This window comes from Elaeis guineensis, chromosome 11, assembly GCF_000442705.2.
Source record: "Elaeis guineensis isolate ETL-2024a chromosome 11, EG11, whole genome shotgun sequence".
Taxonomy (NCBI): domain Eukaryota; kingdom Viridiplantae; phylum Streptophyta; class Magnoliopsida; order Arecales; family Arecaceae; genus Elaeis; species Elaeis guineensis.
The window spans coordinates 2,748,238-2,771,994 of NC_026003.2; the positions used below are offsets into that span (position 1 = coordinate 2,748,238).

The following is a 23,757-nucleotide window of genomic DNA, read 5'->3' on the forward strand; positions in this document are numbered from 1 at the left end:
GTATCTTTTGTAGGAATTTGAAGATAATTTTAGCTAAGTTAGGGGGAGAACCAATTTTGAAAAGACTTCTGGATCAAGTGACATCTCTCATTTTCTTTCTCTTTGCATTCACACTTCATTTCTCTAATTTTGAAAAGACTTCTGGATCAGGTGACATCTCTCCTTTTCTTTCTCTTTGCATACACACTTCATTTTTCCTACTCCATTGAGGATAATGTTGATTAAATTAGAGGGAGAATAATATATTTTTTTTAAATCCTCAAGTAAGTTAATATTTAACATTGAAGCACCTGATTATACTTAAGAATCAAGTTAAACCAAGTATTTTTAAAAGAAAATTGATATATAGACTAGAGAGTTTGTGAGATATTGAGGGATAAAGTATTAAGAAAACTCAATAAAGAGTTATGTTTAGAACATAAATAATTTTTTTTGAGTATTTCTAAATTTTTCTACCAAATCAAAGAAGAATTTACTTCTTATAAACTTGTGTAGGATAACTATACATATATTTAAAAAAAAAATAAGAGAACTTTAGGGACCCAAGGAGAAGAAGAAGAGAAGTCGGTTCGCTCTACGGAGTATGAAAAAAAAAAGAGATCATCAACCATCTTTCTGATAAGACTGAACTGATTAACTTTAGATCTTTGTTACAGTTTCATTTTTATTTTATTTTATTATTATTTTTTAAATTTTTTGTACTTAAATTTCAATTCTAGTAACTGAAAAATTTATTTTCTTATACTTTAAATTTTTATTTTTTATTTTTATTATAATTAAATACTAGGATCTAATTAGTAGATCTTAGTATCAATTTATTTTATACTCTTTAAATTTTTATTATTTATTTTTATTGCAAGTAGAAGCTAGGATCTAAATAGTAGATCTTAGTATCTGATTTATTTTTCATACTTTTAATTTTTATTTTTCGACATAAATTACTTTCTTCAATTTTTTTTATAAAATTAAAAATTTTAAATCAAAATTTTATCTTCTCTATGAATTCGATCCGACTCACTACTCTCTACATATTTTTAATTTCTATTGAAGTTGAAATTAGATTAATAATCACGGTATCCTAATGACAATATTACAATCATATCAATTTTTGACGTTGTTGTTGGAGAATATATCAATTTTTGGCACCGTTATCGGAGAACATATCAGAATTATTTAATTAATTTTTAGATAAATCTAGGGTTCACTCACTCCAATTAGTTCTGGATTTATGGAATTTTAGATGAGTAGTAGATCTTATGCAAAGACTTCAAACATGAAAGTGGATCAAGGTTAATTTTGATGTGATATGTTCGAGGGACAAAAAAACTTAAAAAATTTTGCTCTAAACCTATCAAAAAATTTAAAAGGATGATCTTTTTTTAGATTCAGAAGTAAAGCACTATTCTTACTAAGATTCATTTGGTAACCCCAGAGGAATCAGTGGGTTTAGATCAGAGTGTGCAGCAGAAATGTCGTGGTTCACTTATATTAAAACTAGTTAATAGTACTAATTCTAACTCAATAAGTGTAATGATTGGAGACTTAATTTGATTTTTAGAGACCGCCATTGATAAACAAAAGGACAAATTGTTGATCCTTGGGCTTATCTAGATTGCAATACCATCTTCGGTGATTGGTTCTTTTGTTATTGGTAATGATCAAAATAATTTTGAGCATCTTAAGTTTATGGTTATTGGATTGATAATCCTTGGTTGAACTCAAATGCAAAAAATTTTGGGTATAGATGTCCTTTTCTTAGTCTTGACATTATCACTCTATTTATTTGAATAGATTTGACATTTTCTACGATAAGAGTTTAATTGTTACATCATGTTAGAAGTTAAAATGATAAAGAAGGCCATAGATTATGGTGAGCATCTAATGCTCTAGATTCTTCTATTTTTACTAAAAATAGATTGGGTCAATTATAATTTTCATAAGAAATTAATCAAGAGCAAACAATTTTGTGGGCAAGAAATGAGGTGTATTTTAAGCCAAGATTAAGAGATCAAGGACATTCATTATCTTGTGAAAAGAAATGATCTAATTTTAAAATATCACATAATTATTTAGGTTGAGGACTTATGAAGCAAGCACTCTGAGATGTAGACTATTAGAAGTTCATGGATAATATGAGGATTATGCATCTTAAAAATTATTTTAAAGGGGGGAGAATGTAAGAATCCAATCCTGATTTTTGTTAACTTCTTTCGCATAAATCTTAAAGTCAAAAAAAAAGAGAAGAAACCAAAGAAAAGAGTCCAGATTGGACTCTATTTCTTCCTCTCCCATGACTGACGAGATCAAGGATAGAGGCCTAATCCAAGCCAAAATGGGCCAATAAATCCTAGAAAATCTCCTCTATGAGAGGACCACCACCCCTCCTTTGAACTCCATCATGATTTCTCGAGGAATCATCATCAAGCATCATGGATCTCTTAAGTTTTTCCCTCCGAGATTTCTTGATTTTGCTAGAAAAAGACCATCGGATCCCTCTTCGTTGGCCTCGCCAGACCTAGGTCGCTTCCTCCCCTTCCTTCTCTTTTTTTTTTCAGGCTTCTCCTCATCGTCGATACACGATATGGAACCGGCAAGCCGTTGATTTTACTTTTAAATAGGACAGTCCCTATTTTGGATTTAGAAATCCGCCGACCTCTACTGATAAGAGTTGTCTTCGGTAGCATAGTCTCGCTGCCACATGGAGCCATTGTAGGTGGTCGGCCCCAGTTTCCACCATCATCATGGTTGGGAAGAAAAAAAAGAAATGGGAAAGAACCCCTTATTTTGAAGAAGAAGAAGAAAAGAAGAGAGGAGAGCATTTCTCTCTCTTCTCTAATTATTTGATTATCAATTAATTGATCAATTAATTAATTAGTTAATTATTTATTTATTCTCTTTTTCTCTCTCTTAGATGGATTAGAAAAATTTTAGATGGAAAATTTTAGGGACTTGTGTATTTACTCTTAGATGAAGCAAGGGATCCATGTGGAAAAAAAATCCAAAGATTTGTCAATGGACCCAATGAACCCCGATACAGGGTTCTAGATAGATAATCATTACATTATGAATTTTATTTTAATATTAATTTTGAATTTGTAGGAGAATAATTTCTTGGATAAGAGGATAACAAGCAAGATTTTTGACATCTTAATTGTAAATCTAGTGAGTACAGGTTGACGATAGTAGAGGTAAGAATTTTTGGACATTGGTCATCTATTTATATAAAAATTATTTTATGCATCAGTGATTTTAATTCATATATTTTTAATAGTGACATATTATATATTTAATTATTAAGTATATATTTATGACTTATATGACTTTATGTATTACATATCAATGATCTTGATTTGGATAGATTTTAATAATCATATGCATCAAGCTTTCATAAAAAAGGTGTGATCTGGAATTTCAATACCTAACAAGTCGATAATTAAATTGTATGACCATATGTGAGGTTGTACTGCTAAGCCACATTGTTGATGCCTTGCCACAGACTAAAAATATGGTTGTGGTAGTCCACAGGACTAGCTATAATATTGATGCTTTGTGATAGACTATAAATGTGGCTATGGTAGTTTAGAGTTGAGCATCTATGATTCCCTAAACTATCCACTGTTAGTGCCTTGCCATAGGCAATAAATGTAGTTGTGGTAGTTGGGGTTTGAGCGCTTATGGTCCTCTAGGCTAGCCAGTATTGGTGCCCTATCATGGGCTGGAATGTAGCTGTGATGTCCAGAGTTGAGCACCTTCATATGATCAGATTTGATGTGTTATTTTGAGATAATTATAAGATATGATTTATTACACAAAAAGATATATGTTTGCTAAATATGTTTTATAAATCATGGTATCTTTTGATATGTGATTTATATGAGTAATAACTATTGATATGTTCTTATTTATTATTATTATATTGGTATTAGTATGTGAAAATTTTTACTAGGCTGTAAAGCTCACTACCTTCTCTTCCCCTCTTTTCTTTTTTAGAGTTACAGGATACATGCATTGGGCTATAGTTGCAATATGGTTGAAAGGATTGATTAGATAGAGCATCATCAGTAATAGCTGGATGGCTGAGTTTTGTACATTGTACAAGGTTAATATTTGTTAATATGAAATTATTTATTATGAACTGAGTTCGATAGTGTTCATGGAATGTTGAGATTATAAAAAATTTTATAAATCTTGCATATTTTTTAGGACTTGTCCTAGAGAATGTGCAGCCATCACGTGTCCCACCCAAGTGTTGGGTTCGGGGTGTGACAAAAACTTTCTTGATTGTTAAGTTGGGAGCATCTCTAATGACCATATTCGAGACTCCTAGATTGATTGTGTTGGCTTTGTTGTACTTGATTCGAGTTTTGGGGAGCGGACCAAGGAGTCTGCTAGACAGCAACTGTATGCGGAGCCTCGCACATTGGTGGAGCCATGGCTATCTGTTGCAATCCTTGGATTTTTGCGATCAGGGTTTGCATCGACTGTACGAGCAAATTGAACTGCTCAGGGGCCACCCCCAACATGGACTGGGGTGATGGAATTTGCACTTTAGGTGGAGGTGGTTTGTCGGCTAGTAGAGGCAATATATTAATTAGCGGAGGCAATGCTTCGAATGGCCTAGATGTAGAGGTGTTCGTATGGCATGAAGCATTTGACACCCCTTTGCATGGTCTCATGGTGATGAAGTGTTCTTACTCTCTTTCAAAAATGAGCTTAGGTCCCTACTTCTAGTGCCAATTTGTTGCTACTACTTTCCAAACTAAGCTTCAGATCAACTGGTGTGAGGTAGACTAATCAAGTCATCCTTGTGGTTGTGGGATATGAGCAGTGAAGATTGAACCCGCAATAGAAGTCTCTTGCTAGAGTTATTTTTGGTGGGAATCCACTTGTTGCTCCTTGAATTGATTTTGATGATTACAAAGTATTTGAGAGAGTTACTAATGATTTTGGTTTGAAAAAAGATTTATTGTATTTCAAGGGCAAAATTATAATTTTATCAAGTTCTGATTCAGAAGCCTCAAGAGCAAGAACACAAGATTTGTAATCTATTGGAGGTAATTTAAATATTTTTGAATATGTATTTTAAAAAAAATTATGTTTATATATTTGAGTCGACCCCATGAGTCGACTCATGGCAAAAAGGGATCGAACAACATGCTGAATTTTTTGGCTGGCACACCCTATGAGTCGACCCCATGAGTCGACCCCTGAGCATGAGTCGACCCTATGAGTCGACCTCTGCTACTGTGTAGGCCAAAATTACAGAACAATCATTTTCTGTTCTGTACCATAGAAGTCGACTCACGAGCATGAGTCGACCCTATGAGTCGACCCCTGCGACGGAAAAATTCCGCAACGGCTAGTTTTCAGCTCATTTTGGCTGCATTTAATGCCCATTTAATGTGCTCTAACGACTCTATTTTAGCCCATATTACTCTCCACCATCATTTGAAGTTATAAAAGGCACTTAAAGGAGGGAATCAACAAGGTTTTGAAAAGATTCTTCAAGCATTCATTTCAACCCTAAGCAAGAGCCCTCTTAAAAGTTCAAGAAGTTTTTATTTCAAGTTCACCAACCCCTCAAGAGCTCATTCAAGTCTTCAACCACCTTGAGAGAAATCAGAAGAGCTTCATTCTTATTGTGTAAAGTATATTTAAAGCTTTATTTACTCATTAAAGGAGCTACATCTATATTTCTGTGTGATTAACTGTTATACTCTATTTTTGAGTTGATTTTTTATTTTGGAAGGATCCCAAAACGTGAAAAAATTGATCCGAACCTTGAATCGGATTGTATTGGGTTGGCTTGTACCTGAAAAATAAGTGTTCTAGCTTGAAATAGCTAGAGTCGAAGGTTTCGACGGTGTATTCGGTTTGAATACGGTTTAGTGAATTTGAATTCCCAAGTAGGAGCTTAGAGAGTGGATGTAGATGCAAGGTTGGCACCGAACCACTATAATTTTTTTTGTTTATGTTGTGCTTACTTGCTCTCCTTTTAAATTTTCTTATCTTCTTACATTCTTGCATCTAACTTCTACACCTTGCATAAATTTTACTCTCCACATTTATCCTGCTCATTGTTAAATAATCCCCATAGTTGTAAGTTAATTTTAAATTTTTAAAAACTCAATTCACCCTCCCTCTTGGGTTGCATAGCTGGACAACAAGTGGTATCAGAACTTGGTGCTCTAGCCTTACTTTGATTTAACCATCAAAGAGCTAAAGATCTATGACAACTCAAGTTGGCACTTCACTAGCCGAGGGACAGTCCACAAACCGACCTCCACTTTTCAATGGGTCAAATTATACCTATTGGAAAGCTCGGATGAAAATATTTATTCAAGCACTTGACTATGATATATGGAGTATCATAGTAAATGAACCACACACACCCACTAAAATAATTGATAGCGTGGAATCAACCAAACCCGAAAAAGAATGGGATGAGGTTGATAAGAAAATAGCTCAACTAAATACTAAAGCCATGAATATTTTGTATTGTACTCTAGATGCTAATGAATTTAATCATATTTCAACATGCATGTCAGCTAAAGAAATATGGGATAGATTAGAAGTAACTCATGAAGGAACTAATCAAGTGAAGGAATCAAAAATCAACATGCTTGTGCATAAATATGAACTTTTTAAAATAGAGCATGATGAATCAATAACTGAGATGTTTACTCATTTTACTGATATTATTAATGGTCTAAAAAGTCTTGGTAAGTCTTATTCTAACAGTGATCTCGTAAGAAAGATTCTTAGGTCTTTACCAAGGACTTGGGAAGCCAAAGTGACCGCAATCCAAGAAGCCAAAGATCTGAATATCTTATCCTTGGAGGAGCTTTTAGGATCATTGATGACTTACGAGCTAAGCATGAAACAACACTAAGAAGAAGATGTCAAAAAGAAGAAGATAATTATCCTCAAATCCACTGCTCAACCTGATGAAGAATCCGATGATACAGAAAATGAAGAGCAGGATGAAGAAATGACCCTCATTACTAGAAGGTTTAAGAAGTTCTTGAAGAAAAGAAGACAAGGAATGAGGAAGAGGCCACCTATAAAAGGAGAACATAGCAAAAAGAAGGATAAGGAGCAACCCCTTATTTCTTATGAATGCAAGAAATCGGGACACTTTAAGTCTGAATGCCCACAACTGAAGAAGAATCCAAGAAGTATAAGAAGAAGGCCATGATGGCTACATGGAGCGAAAATGATGAGTTAAGTTTTGAAGAAGAAGACTCAAATGAACAAGCCAACTTGTACCTTATGGCATATGAAAATGAGGTAAATACTGAAACTCCTATTGACTTTACCTTTGAAGAACTTCATGAAGCATTTTATGACCTAATTGATGAACTAAAGAAGCTAGGGGTAAAGAACAAAGAATTAAAATCAAAGAATCAATCTTTACTAAAAGAAAATGAGAGTATTTCAAATGAAAAATCAATCCTATCTCAAAAAAATTTGAACTTAAAAAATGAGATTGCCAAGTTAAAACTAATGATTGAAAAGTTTATTTTAAATTCAAATAAACTTTACATGATACATGACAATCAAAAGATCATTTATGATAAAGCTGGTCTTGGATATAACCCTTTAAAGAAATAAAAATTTTTAAAAAATATCTTTGTAAACTCATCGTACAACAAGTTTTCAAATATAATTTGCTTTAAATGTGATAAAGTAGGACACAAATTCTATTCATATTTTTTCAACAAATCTAAAAATTTAAATGTAAAGAAAATATGGGTTCCAAAAGGAACCATTATGACTAACCTAAAAGGATCCAAGAAAACTTAGGTACCTAAAGTCAAAACTTGATTCTTGTGTATAGGTGTGTCTTGCATCCCAAGGAGCAAACTGGAGATGGTATCTTGATAGTGGGTGCTTAAGACACATGACTGGTGATGAATCCCAATTCATCACACTTGATGCTAAAAATGGAGGGATGGTCACCTTTGGAGATAATGGCAAAGAAAAGATCATCGGTATAGGTAACATTGGTATCACTCCCTCCAAGTATATTAAAAATATTTTATTAGTAGATGGTTTAAAATATAATTTATTAAGCATCAGTCAATTTTGTGATAAAGGATACAAAGTTATTTTTGAATCTTCAGTTTGCATTGTAACTAGTCCTATTAATGAAGGCATTAAATTTGTTGGGCATAGACATGGTAATGTTTATATGGTAGATTTAAATGATCTTTCCAAAATAAGCATGCAATGTCTGGTAGCCTTGAATGCCAAGATTAATGAGACTAGTTGGCTTTGGCATCGTAGGCTTGCACATATTAGCATGCATTCACTCTCAAAACTTATTAAAAAAGAATTGATTATCCACTTACCCAAATTAAATTTTGAAAAGGATAGAATTTGTGATGCATGCCAAATGGATAAACAAACACGAGTCTCATTCAAATCTAAAAATATTGTTTCAACTTCTAGGCCATTAGAACTATTGCACATGAATTTATTTGGACCCATTAGAACTACTAGTCTAGGTGAAAAACGATATGATTTTATAATTATTGATGATTTCTTTTGTTTTACATGGGTCTTCTTCTTAGCACATAAGGATGAAACTTTTCATGTTTTCTCAAAATTTTATCGAAAAGTCACAAATGAAAAAGGTTTTTCAATTCAAAATATTCGAAGTGATCATGGAACTGAATTTGAAAATCAAAATTTTAAAAAGTTTTGTGATGAAAAAGATATGGACCATAACTTTTTAGCACCTAGGACACCCCAACAAAATGAGATAGTAGAAAGAAAAAATAGAACTCTTGAAGAAATGACCCGTACTATGCTATGTGAAAGCAACCTTTCAAGATATTTTTGGGCGGAAGCAATTAACACGGCATGTTACATATTAAACTGTGCTTTAATTAGACCAATTTTAAAGAAAACCCCTTATGAGCTTTGGAAAGAAAGAAAATCAAACATTGTATTTTTTCATATTTTTGGTTATCGATATTTTGTTTTGAACAATGGTAAAGAAAGATTAAGAAAATTTAATGCTAAATCCGATGAAGTAATTTTTCTTGGTTACTCTTCTTTTAGTAAAGCTTTTAGAGTTTTCAACAAAAAAATTTTAATAGTAGAGGAGTCAATACATGTTGTTTTTGATGAAACTAATGATCTTCTTTCAAGAAAGAATGAATGTATTGATGATGCAGATCTTCTTATAGAAGGGATAAAGGAGATCACTCTAAAAGACTCAACCATTCAAGATGATGAAGAGCATGAAGACAAACAGGATGAGAAAGGTGAAGAACAACAAGAACAACCTCTAGGTATAAATGATCTACCCAAAGAATGGAGGTATTATCACAATCACCCCAAGAAACTAATCATTGGTGATCCTATACATGGTGTAAGAACTCGCTCTTCACTTAGAGATGCATTCAATCATTTTGCTTTGGTCTCTCATCTTGAACCTAAAATCATAGATGAAGCTGAAAAAGATTATAATTGGATAAATGCAATGTAAGAAGAACTTAATCAATTTGAAAGAAATAATGTATGGACTTTAGTTTCAAGACCTAAAAATTATTCAATAATTGGCACAAAATGGGTATATAGGAATAAATTGGATGAACATGAAAATGTGATAAAAAATAAAGCGAGATTAATTGCAAAAGATTATAATCAAGAAGAAGGAATTAATTCTGATGAGACCTTTGCACCTGTTGCTAGATTAGAAGTAATTAAACTTCTACTTGCATATGCTTGCTTTATGAATTTTAAGTTATTCCAAATAGATGTCAAAAGTACTTTTCTAAATGGATATATTGCTGAAGAAGTTTATGTAGAACAACCTCCAGATTTTGAAAATCATGCTTTTTCTAATCATGTTTTTAAATTAAACAAAGCATTATATGGTTTGAAACAAGCACCTAGGGCTTGGTAAGAAAGGCTAAGCAAATTTCTGCTTAATAATAGTTTTTCAAGAGAAAATGTAGACACAACCCTTTTCATTATCAAAATGATATATTAGTTATACAAATATATGTTGATGATATTATTTTTGGATTTACTAATGAAACTCTTTGTCAAGATTTTGCTAAGCTCATGCAAGGAAAGTTCGAGATGAGTATGATGGGAGAACTTACATTCTTCCTCGGATTTCAAATCAAACAAACAAGGAAAAGAATCTCTATCACCCAAAGCAAGTACATAAGAAAACTACTCAAAAGATTTAGAATGGAGAACTCCAAAGTAATTGGTACATCCATGAGCCCATCATGTAAGCTTGACAAGGATGAAGGAGGTAAAAATATAGACTTAAAATTTTATAGAGGCATGATTGGTTCTCTATTATATTTAACTGCTAGTAGATCAGATATTATGTTTAGTATTTATCTTTGTGCTCGCTTTCAATCAAATCCGAAAGAATCTCACTTGAATGCAGTTAAAAGAATCCTTGGATATTTAAATGGTACACAAACTCTAGGACTATGGTATTCTAAGGACTCATCAATTGACTTGATAGGATATTCAGATGCCGATTTTACTGGATGTAGATTAGATAGAAAAAGTACTAGTGAAACTTGCCAATTTTTTGGAGTTAACTTAATCTCTTGATTTAGCAAGAAGCAAAACTCGATAGTACTGTCTACGGTCGAGGCCGAATACATTACAGTCGGAAGTTGTTGTGCTCCAATCTTGTGGATTAAGCAACAACTTGAAGACTTTGGCATCAAACTCAATGAAACTCCCATAAGATGTGATAACACCAGTGCTATAAATCTAACTAAAAATTCAAATCAGCATTTTAGATCAAAATATATTGAAATTAGGTATCATTTCATAAGAGAACATGTCTAAAATAAAGATATAATTCTTGATTATGTTTGTACTGAAAAATAATTGGCTGACATCTTTACCAAGACCTTAAGTGAAGATAGATTTTGTAAAATTAGAAGAGAACTAGGAATCCTTGATCCATCAGCTTAAGTATCTCTCTGATTTCAAATTCTTAATGTCAAAAATTCATTGAACCAAATCTATTGAGTTCAATTTTATTTTTTTTAAGAGCTCAAAAGCTTAAAACTATCATTCACATGATCAATATTTGGGTAAACATCTTTCTCTCAGAGTTTCAAATTTTTTTAAAATTATTTCATCATTCTTTTGAATTTTTCTGTACCATGAGTCGACCCCCAGGGTCTACCCTAGGGTAAACTTGCAATTTTATCAAAATCCTTCGGACGCTCTCTTCTTATTAAGAATTTTTTCTTGAGTCGACTCAGCCCTTCGTCTTCTTCCTCCCATCGAACCAAAAGCTCTCCATCTCTTCTCCCTCAAACCAAAGATTTCTCTCAAATATCTCCTCCCACCGATTTTCACTCTTCAAATCGCCCGTTTAGCAACCAAGTTTCTCTCCTCTTCCTTCTTCATTTGGGGTGGTTCGAGCTTGCCCTAGACTCTATCCATCTTCTCCAAATTGGTATATCACCTCTCCAAAATCTTTGCCTTTCCACTAGAATCTTTTCCTCTCTCCCTCACATTTAGTCTCCAAAGCTCTGTGCAAGTCCTTCTTGTGCAAATGGCTCCCAAAATGAAGCTTCCATAGAGGAAAAAATTTATTCGCGGGTTGGAAGAGAGTGTGCGTAGAAAGAAATTAGCAGTCGAGCCCTCTCCTACTCCAATCCCTGCTCCAGGTCCTGCTTCAGCTTCCACTCAGTCCCCAATCAGCCCAAGCAAGGTACCTCTCTCTGATCGGAAAGTGAAATCCGGAAAAAATATTGATTTCAAGTTTTTTGAAAAAGAAGGGTTCACTATTGGATCGAAGATTAAGTATCAAGGATAAAAATTTTACTGCTCTTTAAAAGAAAATACTTATGTCGATCTAGTCAGAGAATTTTACTTAAATTTGAGCTATAGCAATAGAACAGTGAAATCTATAGTAAAAGGTATTGATGTTATTCTTGATCCAGTACATTTGGGACAGATACTGCATTTGCCTTGTGAAGGCTATACCAATATGGAGCTCCCTATTAAAGAAGAAGGAATTAATGTTATCTTAGGGAGAACTTATACTGAAAGTCTAAATAAATTGGAAGCAAAAGTTTTTTCTATTGAGATGAGGCTGTTACATCACTTGGTAACCAAATTGTTTGTCCTTAGGAGTGGTAGATACGACCTTCTATCTGGTAGAAACATTTGCATTATGTACCATGTGATCACCCAAACCCCCTTGAACCTTCCGACATTGATGTTTGAGGCCATGAGGAAAACCCTAAATAGGTCCAAGGCTCACTTGCCTTTTGGTATGGCACTCACCTTAGTTTTTAGAAGGTTCGGAATCAGTTTTGAGGAGAAGGCAGTTGCTAGATTATCTCATTCTAACACCATCAACCGCCACACACTGCATCGCATGGGTTTCTCTAAGATTGATGGCAGTTGGACAAAGGATGTTGAGGAGAGAGCAGAGGATAGAGCAGAGGAGGAGAGACCATCTTCACCTCTTCGTGATCACAGAGCATCCTCAGATATTTAGTTCATATCTGATCACAAGGCTGGTCCTTCAGAGTCTGTGAGGAGGCATGCTTCAGTTCCACAGTCAGAGAGCAGGGCACATCCTTCAGAGTTCAGACTAACAGATGATCAGATTGAGATGATGTTCCAGCATGTTGCCTCCATTCTATCTCAGCAGTTTGCCACTTCAGTCTTTACTCAGAGATCGACATCCCAAGGTGACTCAGACCAGACTCTAATCCCTCACATTTTTACTATTTTTCAGATGCTTACTGATCAGTCGGTACGTATTGAGCAGCTTGAGGGATGTATTTTGAGATTGACAGGTAGAGTATTAGACTTACAGGGGCAAGTATTAGCTTTAGCCCATCCCCAGCCGCATGAGGATATCACAGAGGTCTCAGACCTATCTGCAGAGGCGGCTAGACTTCGAGGAGTTTTAGAGAGTAGCTTTGACTTCTTGAGGAGAGAGATTAGGAGCTCCAGTGAGAATGCTTCTACTCAGTTCAGTGCCCTGATGCAGTCTGTATCGAGAGCCTTGGATCTTTTGGACACCATCAGATTTTTTTTTATTGCACAGTCCGTAGCTTCTCAGGCTCCATGATCCTCTCACCCCTCTACTCGTGCTGGTACCTCTACCCATGGCCGAGGCAGACGTGGTCGAGGTCGTGCTCGTGGATTTGATCCTACATCTCCTCACCCTATCTCTGATTCTTCAGATTCTGATCCCTCTTGCCATGACATCTATTAGATCTAGATTAGTTTGTCTCCTATGTCTAGGATCTATCTTATGGGCTTGTATTTGTTGGCTAATTAACTCTTGGATAGTTTTTATCCATGACATTTGTATTTTGAGTTGACTCATGTGTATTGAGACACCTTTTGTATTCAGTCACTTTTGAATATATATATATATATATGTGCTTTGACTTTCAATAAATATCTATGAATGTGATCAAATTGAATTATTTTAATTATGAGATATGAAAAATAACTCATATTAGTGCTGAGAAATACTATGAATTCGAATATCTTCTAAATGAGCAAGTTGATATATCCTTTATGTTTGCTATATTGAGGGGGAGTAGAGAAATAAGCAATTAAAGAAGGATGCTAAAGAAGTAAAATATGATATCAAAAAGGGAGAGTAAAGAAAATATGTCCTTTTTTGTCATCTTTCTTTTCTTTTCTCTATCCTTAAAATCTCTTAAGATCTTAATTGATGCTATCAAAAAGGAAGAGTAAAGAAAATTTGTCCTTTCAAGATCTCTTAAAAGGAGGAGTAGAGAATCTTAATTGATGTTGCCAAAAAGGGAGAGTAGAGAATCAAAATTGAATTTGAGCAATAAGCAATAAAGAAATAAGCAATAAGCAATAAAGAAATTAGTAATAAGTAAAATTGTTAAGCAAATGTGTCAAAGAACCAAAATTGTCAACTCTTTTTTTTTTATCTAATTTTTAAAGCAAATGAACTTATAAGCAAATTTCAAATGGATCTTCAAATTGCTTATGATGCATTTTGTTCAAATATTTAGCTATGATATTGAAGTGATGCATCTTCATAAATTTGAAATTCATGTTCAATGCTTTATATATGCTTTTGCTCAAGTATTTTGTCATCATCAAAAAGGGAGAGATTGTTGCTCCTTAAATTGATTTTGATGATTATAAAGTATTTGAGGGGGTTACTAATGATTTTAGCTTGAAAAAAGATTTATTGTATTTCAGAAGCAAAATCGTAATTTTATCAAGTTCTGATTCGGAAGCCTCAAGAGCAAGAACATAAGATTTATAATTTATTGAAGATAATTTTAATATTTTTGAATATGTATTTTGAAAGAAAATCATGTTTATATATTTGAGTCGACCCCATGAATCGACTTATGGCAAAAAGGGACTGAATGGCACGCTGAATTCTTTAGCTGACACATCTTGTGAGTCGACCCCATGAGTCGATCCCTGAGCATGAGTCGACCTCTGCTGCTGTGTAGGCCAAAATTACAGAACAGTCATTTTCTATTCTGTGCCATAGAAGTCGACCCCATGAGTCGACTCATGAGCATGAGTCGACCTCTGTGACAGAAAAACTCCGCAACGGCTAGTTTTCAGCTCATTTTGACTGCATTTAATGCCCATTTAATGTGCTCTAATGGCTCTATTTCAGTCCAGATTACTCTCCACCATCATTTGAAGTTATAAAAGGCACTTAAAGGAGGAAATCAACAAGATTTTGAAAAGATTCTTCAAGCATTCATTTCAACCCTAAGCAAGAGCCCTCTTAAACGTTCAAAAAGCTTTTATTTCAAGTTCACCAACCCCTTAAGAGCTCATTCAAATCTTCAACCATCTTGAGAGAAATCAGAAGAGCTTCGTTCTTATTGTGTAAAGTGTATTTAAAGCTTTATTTGCTTATTAAAAGAGCTACATCTGTATTTCTGTGTGATTAAGTGTTATACTCTATTTTTGAGTTGATTTTTTATTTTGGAAGGATTCCAAAATATGGAAAGGTTGATTCAAACCTTGAATCGGATTATATTGGGTTAGCTTGTATCTGAAAAATAAGTATTCTAGCTTGGAATAGCTAGAGTCGGAGGTTCCGACGGTGTATTCGGTTTGAATACGGTTTAGTGGATTTGAATTTCCAAGTAGGAGCTTGGAGAGTGGATGTAGGTGCAAGGTTGGCACCGAACCACTATAAATCTTTTTATTTGTGTTGTGCTTACTTGCTCTCCTTTTAAATTTTCTTATCTTCTTGCATTCTTGCATCCAACTTCTACACCTTGCATAAATTTTACTCTCCACATTTATCCTGCTCATTGTTAAATAATCCTCATAGTTGTAAGTTAATTTTAAATTTTTAAAAACTCAATTCACCCCCCTCTTGGGTTGCATAGCTGGGCAACACTACTGATGCTAAGTCAGCCAGAAATTAGAGAATGGTGGAAAGAAGAGAGCAAGAGGGCCTCGAGAGCTTACCTGGTCCCCTATCACCTCCTTGTTTATAAAGGGAGTCTGGTGGCTGCTTCCATAGTAGATAGTGGTTATAACTGTGGAGATCACACTCTAGCTACTTATCATATGCAATCGAGGTGAGCTGTTATCCAATTATTTTGGGCAACTCATCTGGGCCATTGCGATCTGATAGCAATCTTATGCATAACCACTGTCGGAAATTTTGGCCTTGCAGAATCATGATTTCCCTTTGGCTTAGTTCGAGGCTAATAGATCATCTAGGTCCGAAGTGGCTCTTCTTTGACCATTGATTTTAGATTTATCTTTAGCTGCAATCCATGTATCATCAATATATAACAAGAGATATATATAAGAATCATCTAGAAGCTTCTACAGTAAACATGGTTATCATAGTAATTTTTGGTATAACTATTATCAACCATGGAAGCATTAAACCTCTGATACTATTGTCCAGATAACTGCTTCAAACCATATAAAGATTTCTTTAATAAGCAAATATAATTCTCTTTATTTGGAATAAGAAACCTCTATAGCTATGACATAGAGATTTGATCTTCCAACTCACAATGCAAAAAGATAGTTTTAATATTAAGCTACTCAAGCTCTAAACTAAAAATACAAATCATGGTGAGTAGAACATATATCGCGCTTCGCTTCACACCAAGAGAGAATACTTGATGAAAGTCCACTCTCTCCTTCTGAATGTCTCTTTACAATTAACAACACCTTTAACCATCCTACCTTAGCCCCAAGAATGCCTTCTTTTTTCTTGAAAATATATTTACAGCCTATATTACTCTTTTACCCTTTGGCAACTAGATTAACTTCTAAGAATGATTTTTTCTAAGTGACTCAATTTCTTCATTCATAGCCATGAAGCATTTTGCAGACTCCTTGTTGTTAACTACATTATGATATGAGGAATATTTCTCACCCACAATACTCTCAACTATTGAAAGATGTCTACATAATGAGAAGATGGTTTAATCTGCCTTCTCTCTCTATCAGTAGAAATATTATATTATTATTGTTATTGTCATGAATCATCCTTGATAGAATCCCACATCTATGATTTATTGGACTAAATTGGAGAGTTTTGTGATGACCTCCTTGGAGTTTTAACATCATACTCCATTTGTTTACTAACATCAAGGTCAATACCTGCATTGTCAATATATTTTTTTTCTTTTATTTTAACATAGCACATCCATCAAAAGTAATATCTTTGCTAACAGTAATTTTAAGTAACCTAAAATCATATTGTACACCCCAATTTATATATCTTCATCTCATCTGCATAATCTATGAATATACATCTTTTTGCCCTCAGTTCAAGTTTACTATCATTTGCATAAACATATGCAAGGCAATAAAATATTCTCAAATCAAAATAATTAATAGAGTGACTAGATCATGCCTCATACAGAATCTTGCAGTCAATTGTAGTTGATGGAAACCAATTTATTAGGTATCATTCTGTATTAACTGCTTCAATCCAGAAAACTTTCATAAGTCTAGTATTTGAGATTATACATCAAGCTCTCTCCATAAATGTCCTAATCATATGTTTTGCAATTTCATTTTGTTATGATATTCCTTATATAGTGCGGTGTCTCATTATACCTTTATTCTTGTAGAATTAGTTAAATGCACCCGAATAACACACCAAACCATTATCAATTCTTGATGTTTTAATCTTCTTTTTGGTCTGCTTCTCAACAAAAATTTTGCACTGTTTGAATTTCACAAACACACCATTATTGTGTTTCAAAAAATACACCTATTTCTTTCTACAACAATCATCAATAAGTATTAGAAAACAATGATGTCCATTCATTGATGCAACTGGAGAGGAGCCTTATAGGTTTAAATGGATGTAATCTAATAGGCCCTTGGAACTATGAATGTCAATATTGAATTTTGCCTTGCACTATTTGTTGAATATACAACATTCACAGAAGTCCAATTTCTCTATTTTCATACAATCAAGCAAGCTTCTTTTGAATAGAATCATCATCTCTCTCTCTCGCTAATGTGCCCTAAATGTATATCTGACAACTCTAATGATGAAGAAACCACTCTAGTACCCATTATTTGTTTTACCCTATAAGTGATCGAATCTATTAACCAACTTTCCGTGCATCATCACAAGAGCTCTCTTAGAGACTTTCAACAAACCATTCTCATCATATAATATCCTTGAGAATCTAGAGTATCCAAAGAAATCAAATTCTTTTTCAATTTCGCAACATGCCAAAATTCTCACAATACCATCATACATCTCAATTTGAGCTGTTTCAACACCAATAACTGCAATGGATTTATTGTCTTCAATAGAAACTTTTCTTTTCTAATGTGATAGGTAGAAAATTAATCTCTATTAAGAATTATATAAGAGAAATAATCAGAATAAAAAATTCATGCTCTCCCAGAGCTATTGACACTAACTAGCAAAATTTCACTACCAACATAATCAAAATTTTTCAATCTACACTAGTATTAGTAGCTTCAGAGATAGATTCTCTCTTTTCACCCTTTTCTTTTCTCTCCGGACAAAGTCTTCTATAGTGTCATTCCTTTTGATAACGAAACAATAGATATTTTTATTTTCAATTTTGATCTAGACTTATCCTTACTACTAGAACCTCTGTATTTACTCCTATCTTTAGCAATCATGTCTTCTCCTTGACTCTCCTTTACAACTCCAAGGCATCTTTTTTTTTTTTGAACTCTTTAGATTGTAAGTCATCTTTTACATTACTAATAAAAAGAGATTCTCCACTACACAATATGGTATTGATGAATTTCTCATAAGATGGTAGTAATGAGCATAATAAAATAAGAGCCTAATCTTTATCATTAATTTGAATACTAATATTTTTAAAATCTAAAATAACTTTATTGAATTATCTACATGATCTTGTATGGGCATACATTCTTTTATATACAGGTGGTAGTGGCAATAATTTAGGTATAATCGATTTATGAGTGATTTGGTTATGTATTGCTCTCTAATTTTAGCTATTATCTAGGTATTGCATTTTCTTCAATGACTTCTTCAAGCATCTCATCTATCAAATATAATTAAATTATACTATGAGCTTTCACCCATGACTCATTCTTGTCTTCATCAGATATGCTATCCAGTAACTTCTTCTTACCTTTCAATACCTTTCACAGCCCTTATTGCATCAAAATGACTCATATCTTAATTTGTCAGATGCCGAAGTCCTTCACATCATTGAACTTTTGATTTTGAATTTTACAGTTGTCATTGCCTCGAAAAGATCAAGACTCTAATACCACTTATTGCGACAGTGAGAAAAATAACAAAATAAGATGAAAAAAAAAGAGTATCAAGATTTTTGTGTTCAGTCTATTGACCTACATATACAGATAGAGATAATACAAAAACTTGACTATTAAAAAAATGGAGTATTATAAAGTACAAGATTGTCTCACAAATTCTATTCCTCAATACATCTGATCTTTGAGATGCTCAATTGCACTTTTCCTTTGGGGTTACAAGGACCATATATAATAGAGCAAATCAATTTAGAGTTGAAGTGATGTCGCAAGTCAACATGGACTTGAACTGGTATCTTAAGTGATGTTTTAGAATTGATATGGACTCAACTTTCTAAAACTTGTAACTTAAGACATAATCAAAAAACCATTTGTCATATACATTTCTTATACATTTGTTGTACTTGTCATACCAGGCTTCTTTCTAGCATATTTGATTTTATCACGTACTTAAATACAGATAATTGTCAAATGCCTATGTTGCCAAAGGTCATCAGTACCAAACCTATGCTTAAATGCATTGTTTTTTGCACATAAGCCAAGTTTTATGCATCCTTGAGATTCTGCATTCACATTCTCTTCTTGTGGTCTTCATAGAAGAGCTCGAGGCCCCGGATACACTGCATGAAAAATCCTACCCGCTTCAGTAATTTGTAGCTTTGTGATTCTCCAAATCAAGAAAATTTGCATATTGGGGGAAAAAAAAAGAGAGAGAATAAAGGATAAGAAACTTTTATCTAACAAGAACCTAGTCACTTGATTGCATTTGACTAGGTTGCCAAGATATAGTTAAAACCTGGAGAGAAGAAACAGAACATTGCTCCCATTTAAGAATATATGTTTTAGTTCATTTGTCTTGTAGTTGTGGAAGATGGCAATGATCTAGTTGAGGCATCTTGTGAAGTTTGGGAGAGGCACTCTCTGTTTATCCACAGCACATCAAATTTTTTCCAGTCAAACTAAGTTTCATAGCGGAGCCTCATCTTCTAAGTGGCCTATACCAAGGATTGATGATATTGGTGGATGACAATAATTAAGCCATACCGGAAAGACAGGATGGAAACGATATATATTTTGATCTGTGGTGTGTCATTGAAAGATTTAAATGCCTATACATAGTAATTGCCTCTCGAACCTAAATATAGCACAGATCACTAAAATTAACTCAGAAGATCGCAAGTATTTTTTTTTTCCCCCTTTACAACTGCAGTTATTTACCATTATTTCCTGAGTTAGTTCACTCAAATGAATGTTAACCGAGCTCCAACCCTGCCTATGATCTATGTGATATTATGAAAATCTAGGTTTGGACATTGATTTAGTTCATTTTGCATCATTTTGGCAACCAGAGAAATAATCCATACTGGTCTGCCAATTCAGACCTCGATTTGAACATCGAATAATGATATGGGAATCATTTAGTGGTGATTGCTTTAGTTGGATGAAATATATTGGTAGTATCGCATTTTCACCCATGCTGGACTAGTTAGGATCTCTGTTGTCTGAGGTGGCTGTCCCATGTGTTGTGTGTTGGTGCATTTGTCCATTTTCATATTGCTTTATTACTATGAGCAACTTATATTGCACCTACTATGACCAGAAATGGAGCAAATTCCAGTTGTATAGAGTACCTCTGGAGCTGGATAATAAAAAGTTGAAGAAGCAAATGAAGAAGAAGAATTTCTACAGGAGCGCTCAGAATGATGAGAAAGCACTTGTGTCATTTAAAATCACTTCCGTTCCTGAGAGACGACCATATCTATTATCAAGGGATATGTCTTTGTGCGACGATCAGGAAAGAAGACCAAATTTGAGGTTTGCATCTATAATTTGGAAATGGACTATATAAGATAAGTTCAACCTTGCACATTTGTAATCACAGTTGGATTGTAATTTTTTGTTCTTGGAAATAATATGACATGGATATACTATGAAACTCTAGCCAACTACAAGAAGATTTAGTAATCATTAAGAAAAAACAACAACAGTATTTTAGCATGGAATCTTCATTTCCTAAAAAAAAAAAAAAAAAGGCAATATTCATTCTGCAATGACATCATATGCTCAATTCTTTTATTATAACTAATTTTGGTGAGAGTTGGAGATTACTCCGAACAAGCAAAAAACTAACTCTTAGATTCCTGATATGTTCTAGTGACAAACAAGTTGTAATATTAAAGCAAGACCAATACATATCAAATTTTTGGGTCTTTTGTTTTTTTTTTTTTTTTGATGTAGACGATATAATTTTTATTCCTTTGCATATTAATTAATCAATTATAAAATTGGTTAGTTATTATGCTTCGCACATATTATTACTTTTTTTTTTTTTGGTGAAACAGGGAAGACTGATTGGGGTGGTAAAGAGTACTCACATATTGACCGAGTTTGGAAATGATTTTCTCTCAAATTATTCTCCATCATACAAGTATGATGTTAGCTTTTCCTTCAATAGAACCTGTTTAAAGAGATCTCACCAGGCTGTGAAGGCTGCATTAGCTCCTTCGTTTCATCATGTGCTTTTCCCAAGTTGTCACCCAAGAACCACAGAGATCTCTCAACCATCTGCATCTTTTTTGAATCAGCGTTTCGGGGTTGATCAAATGTCAGCAATCCATAATATTTTACGGCTCAAAGGTCCTCCCCCTTATCTCATAAATGGACCACCTTCTGTACCACAGAAAAACTCTACTCTCTCCACAGTTGGGACTACCATTACAGAAGCAATCTTCCAAATTTACTTCCACATGAATGCCAGCCGCATATTGGTGACTTCTCCTAAAAACCACACTTGTGATACACTTATCAGTTGCCTGAACAAAAGAATTCCAGACTCGGATCTGTTCCGTGCCAATGCCAGTTTTCGAGAGGTCGAAGACGTGCCAGATGATGTCTTCCCGCTGTGCTCGCACGACGGCGAATGTTTCTCCAGTCCTTCACTCTCTGATCTCCACAAGTTCAGAGTGATAGTATCAACTTTCATGACTTGTTTCAGGCTTCAAAACAGTGGCATCAGCCCTGGCTATTTCTCTCATATTTTCATGGTGGATGCTTCTTCAGCCACTGAACCTGATACAATGGTAGCACTGGCGAATTTTGTAACAGATGAGACAGCAGTTGTAATAACAGGTTCGCAAACGAGGTACGCAGATAGAGTGCGTTCTGATATGGCTCGAAGAAAAGGTTTGAAGATATCATACTTTCGTAGACTAATGGAGAGCGAGCCATATTTGAGCAATGATCCGCTATGTGTTTGCAACTTGCATGAGGAGAGCGAGAATTAAATAAAGTCATGCAGCAGATCTCATGACGTTTGTTTATGTAAATTAATAATTAACCTGAAGTTTTGAGCTTCGAAGGTTTGTTATATAATGGATCAAGTGCTCGCGAAGTCAGCATCTTGTGTTCAAGTTGCTATGATCAGAGAAGCTCAAATTCCTGTGCCTGTCACAGATTGGTTCCCTTTCATGACTCCTTTGCATGTATGGTCAGTCTTGTGGCCTGTGATGAACCAAAAGCACTGAACCCCAGGATCTCCCTCCTTGCAACTCTGTGTTCTTGCTTCGGCATCAATATATTGTAAGAGCCCATGGCCATGCAAGGGGGAGCTCGAAAATTACATAATATTTGATGGCATGATTGTAATTGCATAAGATAGTTCTCTAAATAAAAATAATCCGGATGCTATATATATTTTTTTAGCGTGACCTTGATGAAACAATGTGCATGTTAAGCATCTTATGTGAAAGTTTATGTGCCAGCACAAATGCTAGCATGCGTAGAGTAGCAAAGAATATATAGCACTTAAAGAACAATAATATTTTGATTTGACACTGTACTATATTAGTATGTTATATTTGTTGCAAGTTAATAATTTTGCAAGGCAATACTATGTCACGCTTTCGATCCGGAATTGTGAATCAGAGATCGTGACAACCACCGCATACTCATAAAAAATTCTCTCCAAAAATATGCAAGGCATCTTATCACGATATCAATACATCACAGCGGAATAGAATTCAAATAATTTATGGCTCAATTTTATTTTAATTAACTAAATCAAATATCTTATAAAATAAAATTTCAGAGTCTTACAATCAAATCTTAATAAATTTTAATCTAAAATAAAATATCAAAGTCTTCCTCTAATTCACTCTCCCATATTGAATCTCCGGATCAAGAATCTGAATCTGTAAAAATAATAGAAACTCGTCGTGAGCTAAACAGCCCAATAAGCAATGCGCACTTTAGCTAGATAAGATCAGTAATAATGATATACTGAAAAATAAATATATAAGATGTATCAGTTTAAACATAAAACACTAATCAAAATAAGATCATTCAAATTCAGTCCTTCAAAATTTATTTTCAAATTCTTCGGTTCATAAATCAATTTCTTTCAAAACAACATAAGTATCTCGACAGTCATGAACTAAATCAAAATACCACCGTATAACCTCCAATGACAGATATCAAATATCAGCGATAACTTCCACTGGTAGAGTATTAAAATACCAGCATATAACTCCACTAATAGGATATCAAATACCAGCATATAACCTCCACTGGCAGAGTATCGAAATACCAGCATATAACCCCCATTGGTAGGGTTCGAAACTTAGTCAGGCTGCGAATCAAAATCCATCTCAATTCAAAACACTTGTTCTATTCTAATTCAAAATCACAAATCAGGTGATATCGAAATCAATCAATATAATCCATATCGAATTTAATATTATATTTATAAATCAACATGGAGCATATTCAACAATTCAAAACACCACGCATCATATTCATAAATCATGCATAGTTTAATATAAAAAATATTTTATAATTTACTAAATAATATAGAAAAAGTGAAGCATTACTTACTTTATACGTACTCCAACAAATCCACATAATTCTATAATTTTTCTTTCAAAATCTTCAATTCATAGATCAGATCACAGTATCCCTCTGCTGGATATTTTTTGTTGAGATAACTACACC

The 23,757-nt window shown here is 33.9% G+C and overlaps 1 protein-coding gene across 1 annotated transcript in view; it reads left to right on the forward strand.

Moving 5' to 3' along the window:
- The window catches only part of LOC105053563 (probable RNA helicase SDE3), a 70,225-nt gene extending 48,062 nt beyond the window's left edge, over positions 1-22,163 (forward strand). The window contains 3 exon segments of the mRNA XM_010934775.4: positions 20,369-20,537; positions 20,540-20,583; positions 21,111-22,163. Coding sequence (XP_010933077.2) covers positions 20,369-20,537; positions 20,540-20,583; positions 21,111-22,052 — 1,155 coding nt within the window. The 3' untranslated portion in view covers positions 22,053-22,163.
- Positions 22,164-23,757: the final 1,594 nt, after the last annotated feature.